At 42.0% G+C, this 20789-nt stretch overlaps 1 protein-coding gene across 3 annotated transcripts in view; it reads left to right on the top strand.

Moving 5' to 3' along the window:
* The first annotated feature begins 230 nt into the window (after nt 1-230).
* The window catches only part of NR6A1 (nuclear receptor subfamily 6 group A member 1), a 336676-nt gene continuing 316117 nt past the window's right edge, over nt 231-20789 (top strand). For 2 of the 3 annotated variants that reach the window (XM_077283567.1, XM_077283568.1), the window contains exon 1: nt 250-457. In XM_077283567.1, coding sequence (XP_077139682.1) covers nt 421-457 — 37 coding nt within the window. In that variant the 5' untranslated portion in view covers nt 250-420. Of the gene's footprint in view, nt 458-20789 lie in introns of all 3 variants that reach the window. The other variant, XM_077283566.1, reaches the window with a different exon arrangement.

Below are 20789 nucleotides of genomic sequence, written 5' to 3'. Positions count from 1 at the left end.
CAAAACTGAAAACCGGCCTTGTTGCCTATAGCAACCAATCACGGTGCAGCTTTCATTTTCCAGAGGCAGTTAGCTAAACGAAAGGTGAACTGTGATTGGTTGCTGGTCAGTTTTACGCTGACAAGTGTTGCTATAAGTGAGTCTTTATTTGTTAGTAAGTTTGCGTGTCTTTGCGCGTTATTTGTATACGATAGCGTTATTTACATTATGTTTCAAGACTACAGTGCAGAACGGGACCCGAAACTACATTTCCCGAGAGGCCTTGCGTGCCTGACGCTTGACGTAGTGATGTCACACACCCCGAGCCACGCCCCCATCTGCCAGGGATGCCTGGCTGCACCCAGAGGATGGAGCAGCTGAGCGGCTGCTGCTGCTGCTGCTGCTGAACGAGGTTCCCCGGGAGCCTCCAAACCGCGGGACATGGACAATAATGGAGCCGGACTGGTGCCTGTCCCTGGTGAGAGCGGAGCATGGCATGCAGGGGGGCAGCAGAGGGCATGGGGTTATTTTGGGGAGGAGGCTGGACAGTAGGAAAATGACAATTGTGTGGCAAGGTGATACTGAGAGATCATGCAAGCCACCCATGTGCTGGCACCGACTGGGGAATTTTGGGCGACCGGGGTGAAAGGTCAATTGTTTAATTAATTTTTTTGAAGAATGTTAGATTATTTTTCTTTTTACGTTTTTTTTTGTAGTTTATTTTTTTTAGATTTTTTTTTCATTTTATTTTTCATTTTATTGTTTTTGTAGTTTTTTTTTCATTTTATTTTAATTTATTGTAGTTGTTTTTTTTTTTTTTTTTTTCATTTTATTTCCTTATTCTTTTTTTCTTTATTTTTAATTTATTTCCAATTGTGTTTGCTTTAGTATTTTGAAGGGTAAATTGCGCTTTAGCACATTATGGGGGAATCACGTATTAACACTGTTCTTAATGCAAATTGTTATAAACGGGGGGTCCATGCACCGTAGCTCTTAATATACACGCGCAAATCTGGAGGCCATTTATGTGACTATCCCTTTAAATGTAAAGGAGTAGTCTAACCACGCCCATTATTTGGGGATGGAAAATATATATTTGAGGGGGGGTGACCTAGAAAATAGTCAAAACTAAATCACATTGGAGCGTGTCCTGCTCAGTTGTACGGAATTGTGTAATTTTTTTTAAAAAAAAGTTAATTTCTAGTACTTAAAGGGAGTGTTCACACACAGTGTAGATGCTGCGTTTTTTTCCCGTTGCGTTTTCTACAGCAAAATACACAAGTTTTTATTTTTTTGCTTTGTCCGCTGTTATTTGATGTGTTTTTGCTTTTATTTTTTAGTATATAAAAGTTTTGAATCTGAGCTTAAAAACTCAGATATTTTTCTTTATTTTTGCCATAGAAGGCTGTAGAGAAAAATGCGAACCATACACCAGCATCTGTAGGCGCAGGAGTTTCTATGAAATCGCATCCACTTGCAGCGGATTTACTGCACTTAAGAAAAAAAAATATATATTTACAAGGTCAAAAAAAGTAATGAAATGATGTAGCGAGGTTTTCTCGATCATGATTCTAGTTGTAGAGTTTGTGGCGTTTTTTATGCTGCATGTTGGACATTTAATTGTCAATATTGATTTTAGGGAGATCTTAATGTACAGAACTCATCTTAGAAATGTTGTTTTATTTTTACATTACATTTCTAAATATAAAATAATATGAAAAAAAAAAAATATAATCTACCCTGGGTGTATGAAAACTGTTCAAATAACCTTATTTTTGGAGTGAAAAGAAAGGTGCTAATTTCTATTTCACATCCTGGTATTTTCTGCATATCATAAGGGAATAATGTTCGGCAAAGAGATATCTATGTCAAGTGCAATCCAATTTTTTAGGGATGGGTCCTGACAATAAAAAAAAAAAAAAAGAAAAAATCTTTTGGTTCCATTGATTTTACAATATTGACTTTGGTGCAGTAAATGCCTAATATCAGTGCTGCGGTGTACCTGATACATTCTTATAAAAGTGGCAATTCTTTCTTATTTCTTGCATTTATTATATTTTTATTTTTTAGATGATGGCTTAGAATGTTGATATTGTTCTACATTGATTTCTGTAGGTCGAGGTGCAAAAAAAAAAAAGATTATTTTGGGACATATTCTAGATTTGGATGTAGCTCTGTAGAGGATTTTGGTGAATTAATAATAAAATAAGTTTGGATTAGCTTTAGGGATGAAGTAATCCCTTGTAGAAACACGTGTGTGTGTGTGTGTGTGTGTGTGTATATATATATATATATATATATATACCCATTTTTATTATATATATATATATGTATACACACATTTTCATTATATATATATATATATATATGTATACACACATTTTTATTATACATGTATATACACATATGTATATATCATAAAAATGTGTGTGTGTATATATGTGTGTATATATATATATATATATATATATATATATATATATATATATATATATATAGCATTTTTATATACTTTGGTTGCATATCTACATAATAAATCATTTTATATTAATAGTTGGTTGAAAAGACACATTCATTTAGAACCTGCCTTGTGCATCATTTTATTTATTATACCTATAAATATTTCTTTCTTTCTACATATTTATAGCAATATCTAGTTGTATGTAACGATTTGATGTTTTTGTATACATTGTTACATATTTTAGCAGATTTTGTATACATAGTTATTCTATTTCTTCTGTAGTGGGGAAAAAAAATCCTCTTCTCTCCTTTATTTTGTTTGTAGAACAAAATAATTTCATATCTATAAAAAGTAGAAAAAAAGCTTAAAAACATCAAATATAATTAGTTCTCTACAGAAACAAAAAGAAACAAATATAAACTTTTTTTTCTGTAGAGCTTAGTGGTGACCTTTATTCCTGTATTTCTGTGTTATACTGCTTTTCCTTGTAGTAATAACTTTTCCCAGACGTTGGGATAAGTTTGATCCTTGCTGCGGATTATATAAAATGGGATGACCGGGAGGTGATTCATTTATTCCCGACACTGCACAGGAAGCGCTGCATGTATTAAAGGACTGTCCTTTATATAATGAGGTCACTGCCTCCGCTAACCTTATAGTTGCATCAGTTCTGCCCTGCTGGACTCTGTCACAGGGGATATCCTATTCTGATTTTTCTGTTTCTTTCCTTTTTTTTCTTTTTTTTTTTCCTTGTTCATTTGAGATACTTTCCCCTGGTTGTTTGTAAAGGAGATGTTTTTTTTTTTTTTTTTTATTATTGGTAATGTGTGCAAAGCTTTGTGGGTGTCGTAAAAGATGAACTTTTGAACTTGGGAAGAGTTTCTGGAGCAATTAGCTAAAGCAATTGAATGGGACTGAGTTACAAGGGATCATACCCATACACGAGATGAACCAGGAGAACTTTGTTTATTTTATGTTTTATGCTTTTGTTTTATTTTTTTAATTATCTCTAATACTTGACATTGACTCTTCGTGTCCTTCAGTCAAATGCCAATCCTTTGGCTATTCATATACACAGACGTTTTCTATGCCCTGTGTATGTGCGGTATAAATCTTTATACTGTATATTGGGCAATTATAAAAATGAAAAACTATAGTTGGTTTTGTTTTTAATCTGGTACAAATTCCAATAGATTTGTTTTTTTTTTTAATTACAAAATTGCCCTGTATTAACTGCACTGCCTGAAACAGGACCGTGGTCCCAGGGCATGGTCCTACCTGCACTTTTTTGCATATTTTCTCCAGGTGGTTGCACCAACGTATTCTATTACAAAATTCTGCATTATTTAATTTTTTTTTTAAAAATGTTTAAATATAGAAACACTTTGATTCCACAATGTAGGTGTTTATTTCAGGCTCCCATAGAATTTTAAGGAAGCCGCATAGTATGCTTGTAGCGGAATGGTTGAACATATACCACGTTGGGGGGTGCCAGGAGGACACTGAATGCACCTGGCGTATATTCTGCAGCTGCAATAGCGCATGCGGTAAATGTGCAATACAGCAAACATGGCTATGGAAATACTCCAAGAATTGGTTCAGATGGAAGATCTTTGTATCTGTGGATACGTTTTCTTATCTGTAGTGACATAAACAAAGTTAAAATGAGTCTCTGAGATCACAGAAGCCCATGTAATGACCCTGATGACCCTGAGATATATACAATAAGCCAAACACGAAGAAAAGTGAGCCCAATTACACCAAAAATCCTGGAAAAGCGAGTCTGGCTAATGTTCTGTCACATTGTATGTGCTATTATCAGTATTTAATTGTTCTACGTTCCTTCAGAATAAAAACCTTACATTTTGGGGTAGGTTTAGAAAGGTATTTAGACTAGTTTTCTCCCTGATGTGAAACAATATCCATCAATCTGGGAACGGTCTCATCTCATAGTAAGATGGGTGAGTGCATATGATAGAAGAGTGTTTGTACATGTGAATGCACTCAGCACAAGGTGGTTTTTTGATAGCTGTTTATTTTCACCTGCTATGGTCAAAATTTCTCCTGTTTTTTTGGAATCTACCTTGGAAAAATCTCTTAGTTAAAAATGGGTCCTTGGATCTGTTAATTGTAGTGTGTCTCAATGCTGGCAACATCAGCAGGCGGCTGAATCTGTAGGGAAAGCGGCCACCGGAGGAGAGGTGGTGGCCATTGAATTCACTGGGCAGCCCCATTTGTAGCTTTCATTATCAATGTAGCTGCATTGATATTTAGGGTAAGTTCACACTAGGCTTTTTTTTTTAGCTTGTTCCCCCCCCCCCCCCCCCCGCAGCAAAACCCGATCTCTTGGCAGGAAAGAAGCTGCAGGAAAAAAAGGGGGCGGAGAGTGTGTGCGGGGCGGAGAGTGTGTGCGGGGCGGAGAGTCTTTTCTTGCGTGTTGGAGAAGGATATGTGGGAAGGGCATTGGACTCTTATACATTGAGGTTGTGTATTAAACCTGTCCAGAAAGGCTCATTCAGATGTCCATGGATCTCTGTCTGATCACGGATCGCAATGCACGGACTGGCTGAAAGTCTCCAGACTGGAACGTGACAGAGCGTCATAGAAATATGAAGCGGTCATGTTCCGGTTTGGAGACCTGTAGCCAGTCCGTGCATCGCGGTCTGCAATCGGACTGGGATCCATGGATGTCTACATGAGCCCTAATGTGGCCAATCTTGTTTTTGATATATTATTTATTATTATAGCGCCATTTATTCCATGGCGCTTTACATGTGAGGAGGGGTATACATAATAAAAATAAATACAATAATCTTAAACAATAGAGGTCACAACTGGTACAGGAGGAGAGAGGACCATGCCCGCGAGGGCTCAAATCTACTGTACAAGGGATGGGTGAGGATACAGTAGGCGACAGTAGAGCTGCTCGTGGCGCACAATTTTCTGCTGAACAAGAAAGAGAACGAAAAGGGAAAGAGAATCTGGGGACGGAGCAGGGAATTAACCGTATTGGTTGGGGTTGTGGATTTTTACATGGTCATAGGAATGTTTTATTTACCTGGCCAATAAAAAAAAAAAAAGCTGCAAATTTCCCCAAGAGCGGCCACCTAACTATTGTGTAGGTGGATGATCTGACTGTCTTTCATCAGTTGCCTGGGGAAGGGTAAGATGTTGGATTTCATCTTGCCCCAATCTTTTTGTTCTTGCAGGAGATAAGCAGCTTACTTCTCTCCACCCATGGAGGCCACATGCAGGATTGACAATGAAGTTTGGGAAGATAACATCATTTTAGTTAAATACTGTAAGTAATGACACAAGGGAGGCTCTATAGGGATGGGACAAATACATGACACAGGTGGGACCGCAGGCCTGACCCTCTAATCTTACAGCATCATAAGACACTCAACTGATCATAGGGGTCGTCAGACTTTGGACTTTTGTTTGAGATCGCACTAGTAAAGGGTATGTGCACACGTCCGGATTTCTTGCAGAAATTTCCTGAAGAAAACCGGAAATTTTCTGCAAGAAATCCGCATTTTTTTTTTTTGCTTTTTTTTTTCCGTTTTTTTTGCGTTTTTTTTTAGCTTTCTGCAAGCGTAATTAGCTTGCAGAATGCTAAAAGTTTTCCAAGCGATCTGTAGCATCGCTTGGAAAACTGACTGACAAGTTGGTCACACTTGTCAAACATACTGTTTGACAAGTGTGACCAACTTTTTACTATAGATGCTGCTTATGCAGCATCTATAGTAAAAGATAGAATGTTTAAAAATAATAAAAATAATAAAAAAAATAAAAAAATGGTTATACTCACCCTCTGCAGACAGCCAATCTCCTCAGCGGCGTCCGTTTCTATAGATGCCGGTGTGGTTCAGGACCTTCGATGACGTCGCGGCTTGTGATTGGTCGCGTGAGTCACATGAGCGGTCACGCGACCAATCACAAGACAGCGACGTCATCACAGGTCCTGAACCACACCATCTATAGGAACGGAAGAGAGAGCATGCACCGGAGAGGCGGGAACACTCCGGGGCCATCAGAGGGTGAGTATATCACTATTTTTTATTTTAATTCTTTTTTTTACCAATTATATGGTGCCCAGTCTGTGGAGGAGAGTCTCCTCTCCTCCACCCTGGGTACCAACCGCACATAATCTGCTTACTTCCCGCATGGTGTGCACAGCCCCGTGCGGGAAGTAAGCAGATCAATGCACTCCTAGGTGTGCGGAATCCCCGCAATTCCGCATTTTTAATGAACATGTTGCTTTTTTTTCCGCGATGCGATTTTTTTTGCAGAAAAAAATGCAACATTTGCACAAAAAATGCGGAAAACCCTGTAAATAATAGGAGGCATATGTAAGCGTTTTTTTCGCGTTTTTATAGCGACAAAACGCGAAAAAAATGCGAAAAATTTTGAACGTGTGCACATGGCCTAAAGGTCACACTTTAAGTACTTGGTGCTGAAATTTCTGCATCATTTTAACTTTTAGCAGGAAGAATGCAGCAGCAAAATCAGTCATTTTTGCCGTGCTTTTTACTTTGCATTTTTGGTGCAGCCTAATCCGAGCCTGTTTGCTCATCACTAGAATTCAACCGCCCGATCCTTTTGTTCTCTGGGACATTAGCCGATACCAGGTGATAATGGCTATAGCAGCGACTCCGAGCGCAGACAAGATGGGTCAAACCGGACATAGCTGTGTTTGGGAAGTTAGCTCCCTTATCCCCGGGGGTGGGCATATCGCCAACTTTAGATAGACCCCCCCATACATATTTGCTCTATATAGGGAAAATAAAGTATGTTCCTACCAGATTAACCTATTCAAAACCACAAAATCTTCTGTGAAGGATTGAGAAGCCCTCACACACACGAGATTGTCATCCAGGTTTGCCGAAATTAGTTGGTTCACTCAACTGTAATCTAATGTGTATGGGTGACTTAAAGAGAATCTGTCAGCAGATTTTGCAATGTAATCTGAAAGCGACATGATGTAGAGGCAGAGACCCTGATTCCAATGATGTATCACTTAGTTTACTGAGTGCAGCAGTTGTGATACAATCACAGTTTTCTCTGCTGTAGATTTAGCAGAGCTCAAATGCTGAGCTGTGTATAACCCCGCCCTCACCTCTGACAGCTTTCTCTGTACCCTGTATATTGACAGAAAGCTACCAATCAGTTGTTAGGGTGTGGTTTGACTAGGAGGCACAAGACACCTAGTCCTGAAATGATAATCTCCTTTTAATAAAACACTGATTTTATTGAAACGGCAGCGCACAGCCTAGTAAGTGACACATCACTGGAATTGAGGTCTCTGCTCCTATATCATGCTGCCCTCAGATTACATAGCAAAAACCTGCTGGCAGATTCCATTTTAAGGAGGTTACCTGGGCAAGGTAACAATATTTTTATTGTGGCTTTGTATGTTTAAATTATATATATATCCTGGTGTTCTGTGGCAAATGCCAAGCGTCCTGCACGATGTTGGGCTGTGAGCACAACCCCCATCTGTGGATCTCGGGCCATCAGACAATCCTCATAGAGTCGGTTTCTAACCGTTTGTGCAGACACATGCACATTTGTGGCCTGCTGCAGGTCATTTTGCGGGGCTCTGGCAGTGCTCCTCCTTGCACAAAGGCGGATGTAGTGGTCCTGCTGCTGGGTTGTTGCCCTCCTACTGCCCCCTCCACGTCTCCTGGTGTACTGGCCTGTCTCCTGGTAGCGCCTCCAGCCTCTGGACACTACGCTGACAGACACAGCAAACCTTCTTGCCACAGCTTGCATTGATGTGCCATCCTGGATGAGCTGCACTACCTGAGCCACTTGTGTGGGTTGTAGAGTCCGTCTCATTCTACCACGAGTGTGAAAGCACAACCAACATTCAAAGGTGATCAAAACATCAGCCAGAAAGCATTGGTACTGAGATGTGGTCTGAGGCCTGTGCTCACCTCTCCGCACTTACCGGCGATCCAGCTCAGGCCGTTCCACTGTCTGTATACACTGGAAAGAAGTCGTCACCATACAAAGCGGTAGCAGAACCTGTGATTGGCTGCAGCAGTCAGGTGACTTTGCCATCAATGCCACTTAAAACTGTGACTACTTCTTGCCGCTGTAAACACAGTACTCCAGAAAGTAACGGAAAGTGAGTATAACTTTGCTTGTTTTATAACTTGCGAAACCAACGGGAAATATTTAATTTCTCTGGAGAGCCTCTTTAAAACCATGTTCACATGTGCAGTAATCATTCATTAGAATGGATCCAGCAGAAATCCGTCCATAAGAAAGTTGACCACACACAACTTTTATTGTTCGGCTGAAGGAAAAAAAAAAATGATTTCAGCTGGATCCACTTTTTTTTTTTTTAATATTGAAGTCTATAGAAAAGAGATTCTGTTAATCATCCATCCTTTTTTCTTTCATTTGAAAAGGATCCATTTTTTTGCTTACTGGATCAGGTTCAAATGGAAAAAAATAGAAGGCTGATTAACGGATCCTTTTACCATAGACTTAATTTTTTTTTTAAAGTACATCCAGTTGAAATCATTTTTTTTTTTTTTTACTCAACTTTTTTGTAAATGGTTTCCTGCTGAATCCATTCTAATGGATGATTACTGGACATGTGAACTTCTCCTTAGTTGCGCAGTACCCAATTATGGCTCCAGGTATGATTAGTATACTGTATGTGCAGGCAAGAGAAGCTATTAATCTTATGAGAGCCCGTAGATTGCTTATAAATGTAGCAACTTGTTATGGTTTCCATGCAAAAGATTGGCTAAAAACAAGCAGACAGACAAACAAATAAGTTAAAATGTTGATGTTGTATTGCAAAAAGCTAGACTTTTACCAGAACTGGCAACATATTACAGTGAGGAAAACTTACAAAAAAAAATTTTCAGTTGAAAAATGCAGAATTGTGCCGCAATTTTTGTTGGATTTCGTACAACTCTATTCACATGCGTTGTTTGCACTTTGTTGCAGATTCTACAATACAGAGCAATTAATGCTGCAATTAAATCTCAGAAAGCAGCTGTTGTTCTTTCATTATGCTAATGACCCTTGATAAGCAGGACCTTCTCCCACTTCTAAAGACTTTTAATGAAATAATCACCTTATCGGGAGGGCTCGCTCCTGCTGTTTCCCCTGAGGACTGGTGGCAAAAGAGAGATCTGTTTTGTTTTTCTCTGATCAGTTGCTTGCAGGGTCCTTCAGTATTGATGCAGCAATGTTAGCTGACGATCAGTATATATTGCTTCCTCCGTTACATTATCTAATTTTTAACATATATTGCTTCCTCCGTTACATTATCTAATTTTTAACATTTTTTCCCCAGACTCTTAAAACATTCACCTAGTCTGGTTATACTTTCATTGTTGTATTCATTAATTAAAAAAAAAAAAAATCCCTCCCAATTGAAGAATACCAAACTTTAAAAGTCGTTCAATGTTCAAAAAAGTTTTTATTTTTTGGTTATTGCATAAAAAAAGTGTGGTATTAAAGGGGTGTAATTAAGACAAACTCTTTTTGGATGGAAACCTCCAGCTGTTTGTCAGCAGTGTTGAAAGTTACCAAAGCATGAGTTGGTGCTTGGAAGCGGGGTCTCCGTCTTGGCTCATAATGAAATGGTTCAATTTTCTCTTCTAGGGTTGAACATACCATTGATGCTACCTGGGGCCCAAGAGGTAAGGGGGCCCACTTATATTTTTGCCCTGCATGACGCTTCCTGCTACAATTGGCCAACATCATGCAGGGGAAAAAACATGACGACAGAAAAGCTTAGAGCAGTCTTTCTCCTATGTAAGGCTGGTTTCGGACTTGCGTTCAGCAGGGCTGCGGACGGCAGCCTTCTTCCTCCGTTAAGCCTCACCCACTGCCTCGCCTCTTCCTTCAGCTCCTCCTACGTCTGCATGTGTCCTGCGTACCCTATTTTTAACATTGGGTACGCAGGTCATGCAGATGCCTCTGCATGCGTCGTTTTGACGCTGCGCTGACCTGCATCGAATGCAACGTGTTGCGGTCTGCGCAGCTTCAAAAAGATGTATGCGGAGGCATCCGCTTACATCCGCATGGCCTGCGTTCCCAATGTTAATTATGGGGTACGCAGGATGCATTCAGACGTAGGTGGAGCTGAAGGAAGAGGGGCGGCAGTGGGTGGGGCTTAACGGAGGAAGAAGGCTGCCATCCGCAGCCCTGCCGAACGCTAGTGTGAAACAAGCCTAAGAAATGTAATAACACAGCCCTCATCCCTGCAGCTACTGTATAGAATATAGCAGAGTTAAGAATGGATACAAATACCTCTAACTTTCATCTCACAGCAGTAAGTGTGGGGGGAGGGCCAGTAACACAAAGCTTACAGTGCTGGAAGAACTGTAGAGGTGTCTCTAATGACACTCGACTAGGCTCTACTCCCCCTCTCCTTCACATAAACTGCCATGAGATAAAAGCTGGAGGTGTTTGTAATGATGCTCAGCTCTACTCCCCTCCTCCTTCACATATACTGCCATGAGATGAAAACTGGAGGTGTTTGTAATGATGCTCAGCTCTATTCCCCCTCTCCCTCATATGGACTGCCATGAAATGAAAGTTGGGGGTGTTAGTAATGATGCTCAGGTCTACTCCTTCTCCTTCACATATACTGCCATGAAATGAAAGCTGGAGGTGTTTGTAATGATGCTCAGGTCTACTCCCCCTCTCCTTCACATATACTGCCATGAAATGAAAGCTGGAGGTGTTTGTAATGACGCTCAGCTCTACTCCCCTTCTCCTTCACATAAACTGCCATGAGATAAAAGCTGGAGGTGTTTGTAATGATGCTCAGCTCTACTCCCCTCCTCCTTCACATATACTGCTATGAAATGAAAGCTGGAGGTGTTTGTAATGATGCTCAGGTCTACTCTCCTTCTCCTTCACATATACTGCCATGAAATGAAAACTGGAGGTGTTTGTAATGATGCTCAGCTCTACTCCCCTCCTCCTTCACATATACTGCTATGAAATGAAAGCTGGAGGTGTTTGTAATGATGCTCAGGTCTACTCTCCTTCTCCTTCACATATACTGCCATGAAATGAAAACTGGAGGTGTTTGTAATGATGTGCAGCTCTATTCCCCCTCTCCCTCACATGGACTGCCATGAAATGAAAGCTTGGGGGTGTTTGTAATGATGCTCAGGTCTACTCCCCCTCTCCTTCACATATACTGCCATGAAATGAAAGCTGGAGGTGTTTGTAATGACGCTCAGCTCTACTCCCCTCCTCCTTCACATATACTGCTATGAAATGAAAGCTGGGGGTGTTTGTAATGATGCTCAGGTCTACTCCCCTTCTCCTTCACATATACTGCCATGAGATAAAGCTGGAGGTGTTTGTAATGATGCTCAGGTCTACTTCCCTTTTCCTTCACATATACTGCCATGAGATAAAGCTGGAGGTGTTTTTAATGACGCTCAGCTCTCTTGTATATTACACAGTAACCATGGAGAGCAGGGCTCTCATACAGGGGAAATCCTGCTTTAAAGGGAACCTGTCACCCCTCCCCCCAGGCGTTTGAAACTAAAAGAGCCACCTTGTGCAGCAGTAATGCTGCTTTCTGACAAAGTGGCTATTTTAGTTCTGGGTGCTGTAACTGCAGAAATAATCCGTTTTGTAATTTGTCAGAAAATACCTTTCTTCAGTCAAGGAGGCAGGCCTTTCCCCCCTGCTGCAGACGCCACACAGCCGTCACTCAAGTCTTCTTGGCGCCGGGCGCCGCCTCCTCATCGCTGTTTTGAAATGAGCCGGCGCCTGCGCTCTTTTCTCCTGCCTTGGGCAGGAGCAGTGAGCGCTGCCCGTCCTCTGTCCTCATATGCAGTCTAGCTGACTGCGCCTGTACGGCCACCCTGCCTGTGAATCCCAGCCCCGCAGTGACTTATGATTTATTCACATTGCGGGGCTGGAATTCACAGGCAGGGCGGCCGCACAGGCGCAGTCAGCTAGACTGCATATGAGGACAGAGGACGGGCAGCGCTCACTGCTCCTGCCCAAGGCAGGAGAAAAGAGCACAGGCGCCGGCTCATTTCAAAACAGCGCTGAGGAGGCGGCGCCCGGCGCCAAGAAGATTTGAGTGACAATCATGAATAGTTGGCTCCGCCCCAATGGGAGGTGGAGCCGCCTATTCATGACTGTAAATGAGCGGCCCCACGTGACCGCATACAGTGGAAGCCGCGGCCAGACCAGGAAGGAGCGACAGCCAACGAGGGATGCGGGTGAGTATTTTCTGAACAGCGGGGGGGCGCACAGGGGGTGGGGGGGCGGCGGACACATAGATCTTTCATTTAAACACTATTATTCATATCTTCTATGCAGCAAACGCTGCTGCACAGAAGATTTGAATCGCGGCTTCAGCACGATGCAGGGGACAGCGCTAAACTTTAGCGCTGTCTCCTGCACGCTCCGTGTGATACCCACTCGCCACACGGGCGGCACACGTGTGCCGCACGTATGGCCTACGTGAGCTCACGGGCATACGGACACGGATAACTCCGGTACCGATTTTTCCCGGTACCGGAATTATCTGGACGTGTGGGACAGCCCTTACACACAGGCAATCTGATCATCACCTGTGTGTAGCAGAGAAGATCAAAGTAGTTCAGCTTCTAGTCTCCCACGGAGAATGTTGAAGCATACAAAACTAGAAGGAAAAAAAGGTTTTTTTAAAAAAATATATAAAACTTCATATCACCCCCCTTTCGCCCCATGCAAAATAAAACAATAAAAAAAATCAAACATACAAATATTTGGTATTGCCAAGTTCAGAATCCCCCGATCCATCAATATAAAATAAGAATAAACCGAATTGCTAAATGGCGTAGCAAGAAAAAATTTAAAAAGTCATAATTCTTTTTTGGTCGCCGCGACATTGCAATAGAATGCAATAATTGTCGATCAAAAGAACGTATCTGCACCAAAATGGTATCCATAAAAACATCAGCTTGGCAAGCAAAAAATAAGCCCTCACCTGAACCCAGATCTCGGAAAATGGCGCCTTTTTGTTTTTTGCAAACTTTGGAATTTTTTTTTCACCACTTAGATAAAAAATAACCTAGCCATGTTTGGTGTCTGTGAACCCGTAATGACCTGGAAGAATCACAATGGCAGGTCAGTTTTAGCATTTAGTTAACATGGTAAAAAAAAATAAAAGAAAACTGTGGAATTGCATTTTTTTTTTTTTTTTTGCAATTTCACCGCACTTGAAATTTGTTCCCATTTTCCAGTATACAATATGTTAAAACCAATGGTGTATTTCAAAAATGCAACTCATCTCGCAAAAAACAAGCCCTCACATGGCCGAAAAATAAAAAAAGTTATGACTCTGGGAAAAGAAAGATAGCAAAAAAAACGAAAACGTTTTCTTGCGCAAACTGGTGAAAGATTCTCTCTAAGCTTTAATTCATGCTTATTATTATTCACCAAAACATTTCTTTAACTATTGTTGGGTTAGATACTTTGGAAAAATAAGTTCTAGTTAAGCTGCGGATGAAGATGGCATATGCCAAATCTCTTTTTGGGTGGCCCAAAACATGTATTTTTTGAGTTGCTTTTCCAATTTTTTTTCTCTTCTGTGTAGAGATTTACTTCCACCTTAAGCTGGCTCTCCATGCACAAACCACAGATGGCAGCATTGGGTTAGAATTCACTGTTACCTCTAAGATATAGATTGCAGGTTGTCTTTTGCGCTGATGATTAAGTTTATGCTCTTGAAGTTTTTTTTATTAGTTTACATACATATACACACACACACACACACACACACACACACACACACACACACACACACACACACACACTGCTTTGTTCTGTACAAAGTTGAATGTGCTGACAACAAATATCACACAAAAATCATCAATGGAAATCAAATTTATTAACCAATGGAGGCCTGTATTTGGAGTCACTCACAAAATTAAAGTGGAATCTAATGTCCTTAAAACAAGTCAAAATTATGCTCAGTAGTGTGTGTGGCCTCCACGTGCCTGTATGACCTCCCTACTGTATAATGCCTGGGCATGCTCCTGATGAGGCGGTGGATAGTCTCCTGATGTGCGTGTGTGGATGTGCGAGACATGATGACCCAGAAGTGCTCAAGCGGATTCAGGTCTGGGGAACGGGCGGGCCAGTCCATTTCTTCACTGCCTTTATCTTGCAGGAACTGCTGACACACTCCAGCCACATGAGGTCTGGCATTGTCCTGCATTAGGAGGAACCCAGAGCCAACCACACAAGCATATGGTCTCACAAGGGGTCTGATTTGTCATTTTTTATTTGATCTTTCAAATAAAAGATAAGGGGATTCAAGAAGAAATTGGACAAGTATTAATGATCAACACCATTTTCAAGGCTAGTACAGCATTCTCACATATCAAATGGCCGTCGGTACAGGCCTATCACACATTCTTCTTCCAGAAAAATAGGACAGAACATGGATGGTGAGTTTGATCCAACCCCTGAATCCATATCAGACTAGTCTTTGTGCTTTTGTGCACATCCCCATACACTATCATAGATACAAGCTCTGTATGTGAAAAACGTGAATAGCACTTGTGCGAGAAAAACTGATGCGTGAATGAGCCCTTAAGGTACCTTCACACTAAACGATTTACCAACGATCACGACCAGCGATACGACCTGGCCGTGATCGTTGGTAAGTCGTTGTGTGGTCGCTGGGGAGCTGTCACACAGACAGCTCTCCAGCGACCAACGATGCCGAAGTCCCCGGGTAACCAGGGTAAACATCGGGTTACTAAGCGCAGTACAGCCGTAAAGCACAGCACAGCGGTGACATCACCGCTGTGCTCTGCTTTTACTTTACGGCCGGCGCTCACAGTCAGTGCGGGAAGCAGACGGTGAGGGACGTGTGACAGACAGCAGAAGGTGAGTATGTACTGTTTTTTTTTTTTTTTACATTTACAATGGTAACCAGGGTAAACATCAGGTTACTAAGCGCGGCCCTGCGCTTAGTAACCCGATATTTACCCTGGTTACCATTGTAAAACATCGCTGGCATCGTTGCTTTTGCTGTCAAACACAACGATACACGCCGATCTGACGACCAAATAAAGTTCTGAACTTTCAGCAACGACCAGCGATATGACAGCAGGATCCAGATCGCTATCCAGGACGCTGCAACGTCATGGATCTCTATCGTTATCGTTGCAAAGTCGCTTAGTGTGAAGGTACCTTTACACTTGGGACATGTTAGGTTGTCAGGAAACAACTAAGTAAGTGATCATCGACCAATCAGTAAGAATTCTGGCTCTCACAGACCTATTAGTTTTTCTTTAAGAAGCTGTCTACTCTGCTCTCATTACCTGTATTAATTGCACCTGTTTGACTGTGTGGACAGGTATTTATACAGGTAACGAGTTAAATCACACTCCAACCTCTCCACTATGTCCACGACCAAACAGCTGTCAAAGGACTCCAGCGACAAAACTGTATACCTGCACAAGGTTTGGATGGGCTACAGGACAATAGGCAAACAACTTGGTGAGAAGGCAACAACTGTTTGCACAATTATTAGAAAATGGAAGAAACACAAGATGACTGTCAATCTTCCTCAGTATAGGGCTCAATGCAAGAATTTACCTAGTGGGGCGAAGGATGATTCTGAGAGAGGTCAAGAATCGGCACAGAACTACACGGGAGGACCTGGTCAATGCCCTAAATAGAGCTGGGACCACAGTTTCAAAGATTACTGTTTGTAACACATTACACCATCATGGATTAAAATTCTGCAGGGCACGCAAGGTCCCCTGCTCACACCAGCACATGTCCAGGCCTGTTTGAAGTTTGCCAATGCCAATCTGGATGATCCAGCGGAGACATGGGAGAAGGTCATGTGGTCAGAAGAGACAAATAACTTTTTGGCACCAACTCCACTCAGTGATTAGAGGAAGGAGGAGGAATAGTGCAACCCCAAGAACACCATCCCAAACGTGAATCATGATGGGTGGAAACCTCATACTCTGTGGGGTGCTTTTCTTTGCAAAGGGGACAGGACGCCTGCACCATATTGAAGTGAGGATGGATGGGGTCATGTATAATGAGATTTTAGCCAACAACCTCCTTCCCTCAGTAAGAGCACTAAAGATGGGTCATGGCTGGGTCTTCCAGCATGACAATGACCTGAAACAGCCAGGGCAACTAAAAAGTGGCTCCATAAGAAGCATTTCAAGGTCCCAGAGTGGCCTAGCCAGTCTCCAGACCTGAACCCAATAGAAAGTCTTTGGAGGGAGCGGAAACTGTGTGTCAGCCCCGAAACCTGAAAGATCTGGAGAAGATCTGTATGGAGGAGTGGGCCAACATCCCTGCTGCAGTGTGTGCAAACCTGGTCAAGAACTTAGGGAAACGTCTGACCTCTGTAATTGCAAACAAAAGTTTCTGTACCAAATATTAATTTAGGTTTTTCTATTCTATCAAACACTGATTTCATGTAATGGAAATTAATTATGTAAAAATAATTCAATGTTATTTGCTTGTGTTTATTGTTAGATTCTGTCTCTCACAGGTAAAGTGTACCTGCGATAAAAAAAAATACAGACCTCTCCATTCTTTGTAGGTGGGAAAACTTGCATAATCGTCAGTGTATCAGATACTTATTTTCCCCACTGTATGTAGTGTTAGTGTATTCATATACTTACCTAACGCCGCTTTCTCCGTGATCCAGTGCCGTTTTTCTCTTCTCAGTGGTATCACCACACTTCAGACTGTCCGGCTCACTCTATGCCCTGAAGCTCCACCGACTTGTAGGTGCTTCTCACAAAACTAGAATATTATCAAAAAGTGAATTAATTTCAGTTCTTTAATACAAAAAGTGAAACTCCTATATTATATAGAGTCGTTACACACAGAGTGATATACTTCACTTGTGTATTTCTGTTAATGTTGATGATTATGGCTTACAACCAATGAGAACCCAAAAGTCATTATCTCATAAAATTAGAATAATTAACAAAAACACCTGCAAAGGATTCCTAAGAGTTTAAAAAGGTCCCTTAGTCTGTTTCAGTAGCTCCACAATCATGGGGAAGACTGCTGCCTTGACAGATGTCCAGAAGGCAGTCATTAACACTCTCCACAAGGAGGGTAAGCCACAAAAGGTCATTGCTAAAGAAGCTGGCTGTTCAGAGTGCTGTATCCAAGCATATTAATGGAAAGTTGAGTGGAAGGAAAAAGTGTGGTAGAAAAAGGTGCTCAAGCTACCGGGATATAACCGCAGCCTTGAAAGGATTGTTAAGAAAAGGCCATTCAAAAATGTGGGGGAGATTCACAAGGATTGGACTGCTGCTGGAGTCATTGCTTCAAGAGCCACCACACACAGACGTATCCAGAACATGGGCTACAAGTGTTGCATTCCTTGTGTCACACCACTCATGATCAATAGACAACGCCAGAAGCATCTTACCTGGGCCAAGGAGAAAAAGAACTGGACTGTTGCTCTGTGGTCCAAGGTGTTGTTTTCAGATGAAAGTAAATTTTGCATTTAATTTGGAAATTAAGGTCCCAGAGTCTGGAGGAAGAGTGGAGAGGCCACAATCCAAGCTGCTTGAGGTCTTGTGTGAAGTCTCCACAATCAGTGATGGTTTGGGGAGCCATGTCATCTGCTGGTGTAGGTCCACTGTGTTTTATCAAGACCAAAGACAGCGCATCCGTCTACCAGGTAATCTTTGATCACTTCATGCTTCCCTCTGCCGACAAGCTCTTTGGAGATGTAAATTTCATTCTCCAGCAGGACTTGGCCCCTGTCCACACTGCCAAAAGTACTAATTCTTTGTTTAAAAACAACGGTATTCCTGTGCTTGATTGGCAGCAAACTCGCCTGACCTTAACCCCATAGAGAATCTATGGAGTATTGTCAAGAGGAAGATGAGACACCAGACCCAACAATGCAGACAAGCTGAAGGCTGCTATCAAAGCAACCTGGGCTTCCATAACCCCTCAGCAGTGCTACAGGCTGATCGCCTCCATGCCACACTGCATTGATGCAGTAATTGATGCAAAAGAAGCCCCAACCAAGTATTGAGTGCATTTAATGAACAGACATTTCAGGACGGATTTTAATATCATTTTTCAAGCTGGTGTTATAAAGTATTCTAGTTTACTGAGAGAGTTCAGAAAAAAAATATAAGCATTTAGCCGAAACGCGTTGTTCTATTTATTGTTTTTTATTTTAAAGAAATTACTTAAGATTTGTAATACCTCTGCCGGGTGCCTGCTACCTGGGAGCGCTGAACAGACTGGATGAACCTTTTTTTTTTTTTTCTGAACTTTACTCCATGGTCTCCTGGCTGAGAGATCTGTTGTATCCAGACTATAGCTGCATATCAGGGAGACAAGGCATCTCATTCAGACCACAAAGGTCGATACGCTATGATACAAGCCACACCAAAGGTGAGCAATATAGCCGTTGAAAATTAAGTTGATCTAAATAATCTGCACTTAGATCTGCGCCCTGTTTCTTGTCTTTTCCCCTTTCCTAGACCCTGTAGCCTCGGGGTCATATATTTCTAATTTATTGAGATAATAACTTTTGGGTTTTCATTGGCTGTAAGCCATAATCATCAACATTAACAGAAATAAACAAATGAAATAGAGCACTCTGTTTGTAATGACTGTCTATAATATGAGTGTCACTTTTTGTATTGAAGAACTGAAATAAATTAACTTTTTGATGATATTCTAATTTTGTGAGAAGCACCTGTATATTGGAAAAGCCACTTTGGATCATGCAGAGCGCCTGTGCAAAGCAGTGACGTCACTGAGAAGGGGAGAAGAGCAGTGCAGGATCTATGAGAGCAGTGCTGGATGATTACCGTATATACTCGAGTATAAGCCGAGATTTTCAGCCCAAATTTTTGGGCTGAAAGTGCCCCTCTCGGCTTATACTCGAGTCATGATCGGTGGTGGGGTCGGCGGGTGAGCACTCATATACTCACCTAGTCCCGGCGTTCCTGGCGCTCCCCCTGCCCGTCACACTGTCTTCGGTGCCGCAGCCTCTTCCCCTGAGCGGTCACGTGGGACCGCTCATTAGAGAAATGAATAGGCGGCTCCACCTCCCATAGGGGCGGAGCTGCCTATTCATTTCTCTAATGAAGCGGTGCCGGTGACCGCTGATAGAGAAAGAGGCTGCGGCACCGAAGACAGGCAGGGGGAAGGAGCGGGACGCCGGGAGCAGGTAAGTATCGCATATTCACCTGTCCTCGTTCCACACGCCGGGCGTCGCGCCATCTTCCCGGCGTCTCTCCGCTCTGACTGTTCAGGCAGAGGGCGCGATGACGCATATAGTGTGCGCGCCGCCCTCTGCCTGATCAGTCAGTGCGGAGAGACGCCGGGAAGATGGCGCCGAGGAGCTGCAAGCAAGACAGGTGAGTATGTGTTTTTTTTTTTTTATTGCAGCAGCAGCAGCTATGGGGCAATAATGGACGGTGCAGAGCACTATATGGCACAGCTATGGGGCAATGGTGCAGAGCACTATATGGCACAGCTATGGGGCAATAACGGTGCAGAGCACTATATATATGGCACAGCTATGGGGCAATGGTGCAGAGCACTATATGGCACAGCTATGGGGCAACGGTGCAGAGCATTGTATATATGGCACAGCTTTATGTGGAGCATCTATGGGGCCATAATGAACGGTATGGAGCATCTATTTTTAATTTTGAAATTCACCGGTACCTGCTGCATTTTCCACCCTAGGCTTATACTCGAGTCAATAAGTTTTCCCAGTTTTTTGTGGCAAAATTAGGGGGGTCGGCTTATACTCGGGTCGGCTTATACTCGAGTATATACGGTATATTAACACACTGACACTACAGTACATATACACAGAGTTAGTAAAAAATACTAATATTCACGGGAGTGCTTCTTTAAATTATTTTTACCATTGGAAATGAGGATCAGAGAGCCTCTTGTTGCTGCCTATATGACAAAGACTTACCATGAAGTTTGTAATTCATTTTTCTCACTTGTCCTGTTCCTGTTGTATTGTAGCTTTGTTTCTTTTTTTTTTTTTTCCCCTGTTCTTTCTCACATTTGTTTTCATTCTTTCTATCACTCTTTTCCTTGTTTTCTTTTGTCTAATTCTCACTTTCTCTTATTCTCTCTGATTTGCTTCCTCGCTGGCTCATTTTATTTTACTCACTTACCGTATATACTCGAGTATAAGCCGACCCGAGTATAAGCCGACCCCCCTAATATTGCCACAAAAAACTGGGAAAACGTATTGACTCGAGTATAAGCCTAGGGTAGGAAATAAAGCAGCTACCGGTGAATTTCAAAAATAAATAGATGCTCCATACCGTTCATTATTGCCCCATAAGATGCTCCA

The sequence above is a fragment of the Ranitomeya variabilis genome, chromosome 2 (genome assembly GCF_051348905.1).
Source record: "Ranitomeya variabilis isolate aRanVar5 chromosome 2, aRanVar5.hap1, whole genome shotgun sequence".
In the NCBI taxonomy this organism is placed as follows: Eukaryota; Metazoa; Chordata; class Amphibia; order Anura; family Dendrobatidae; genus Ranitomeya; species Ranitomeya variabilis.
The sequence above is the reverse complement of the archived record's forward strand: the minus strand, read 5'-3'. Positions and strand labels throughout refer to the sequence as shown.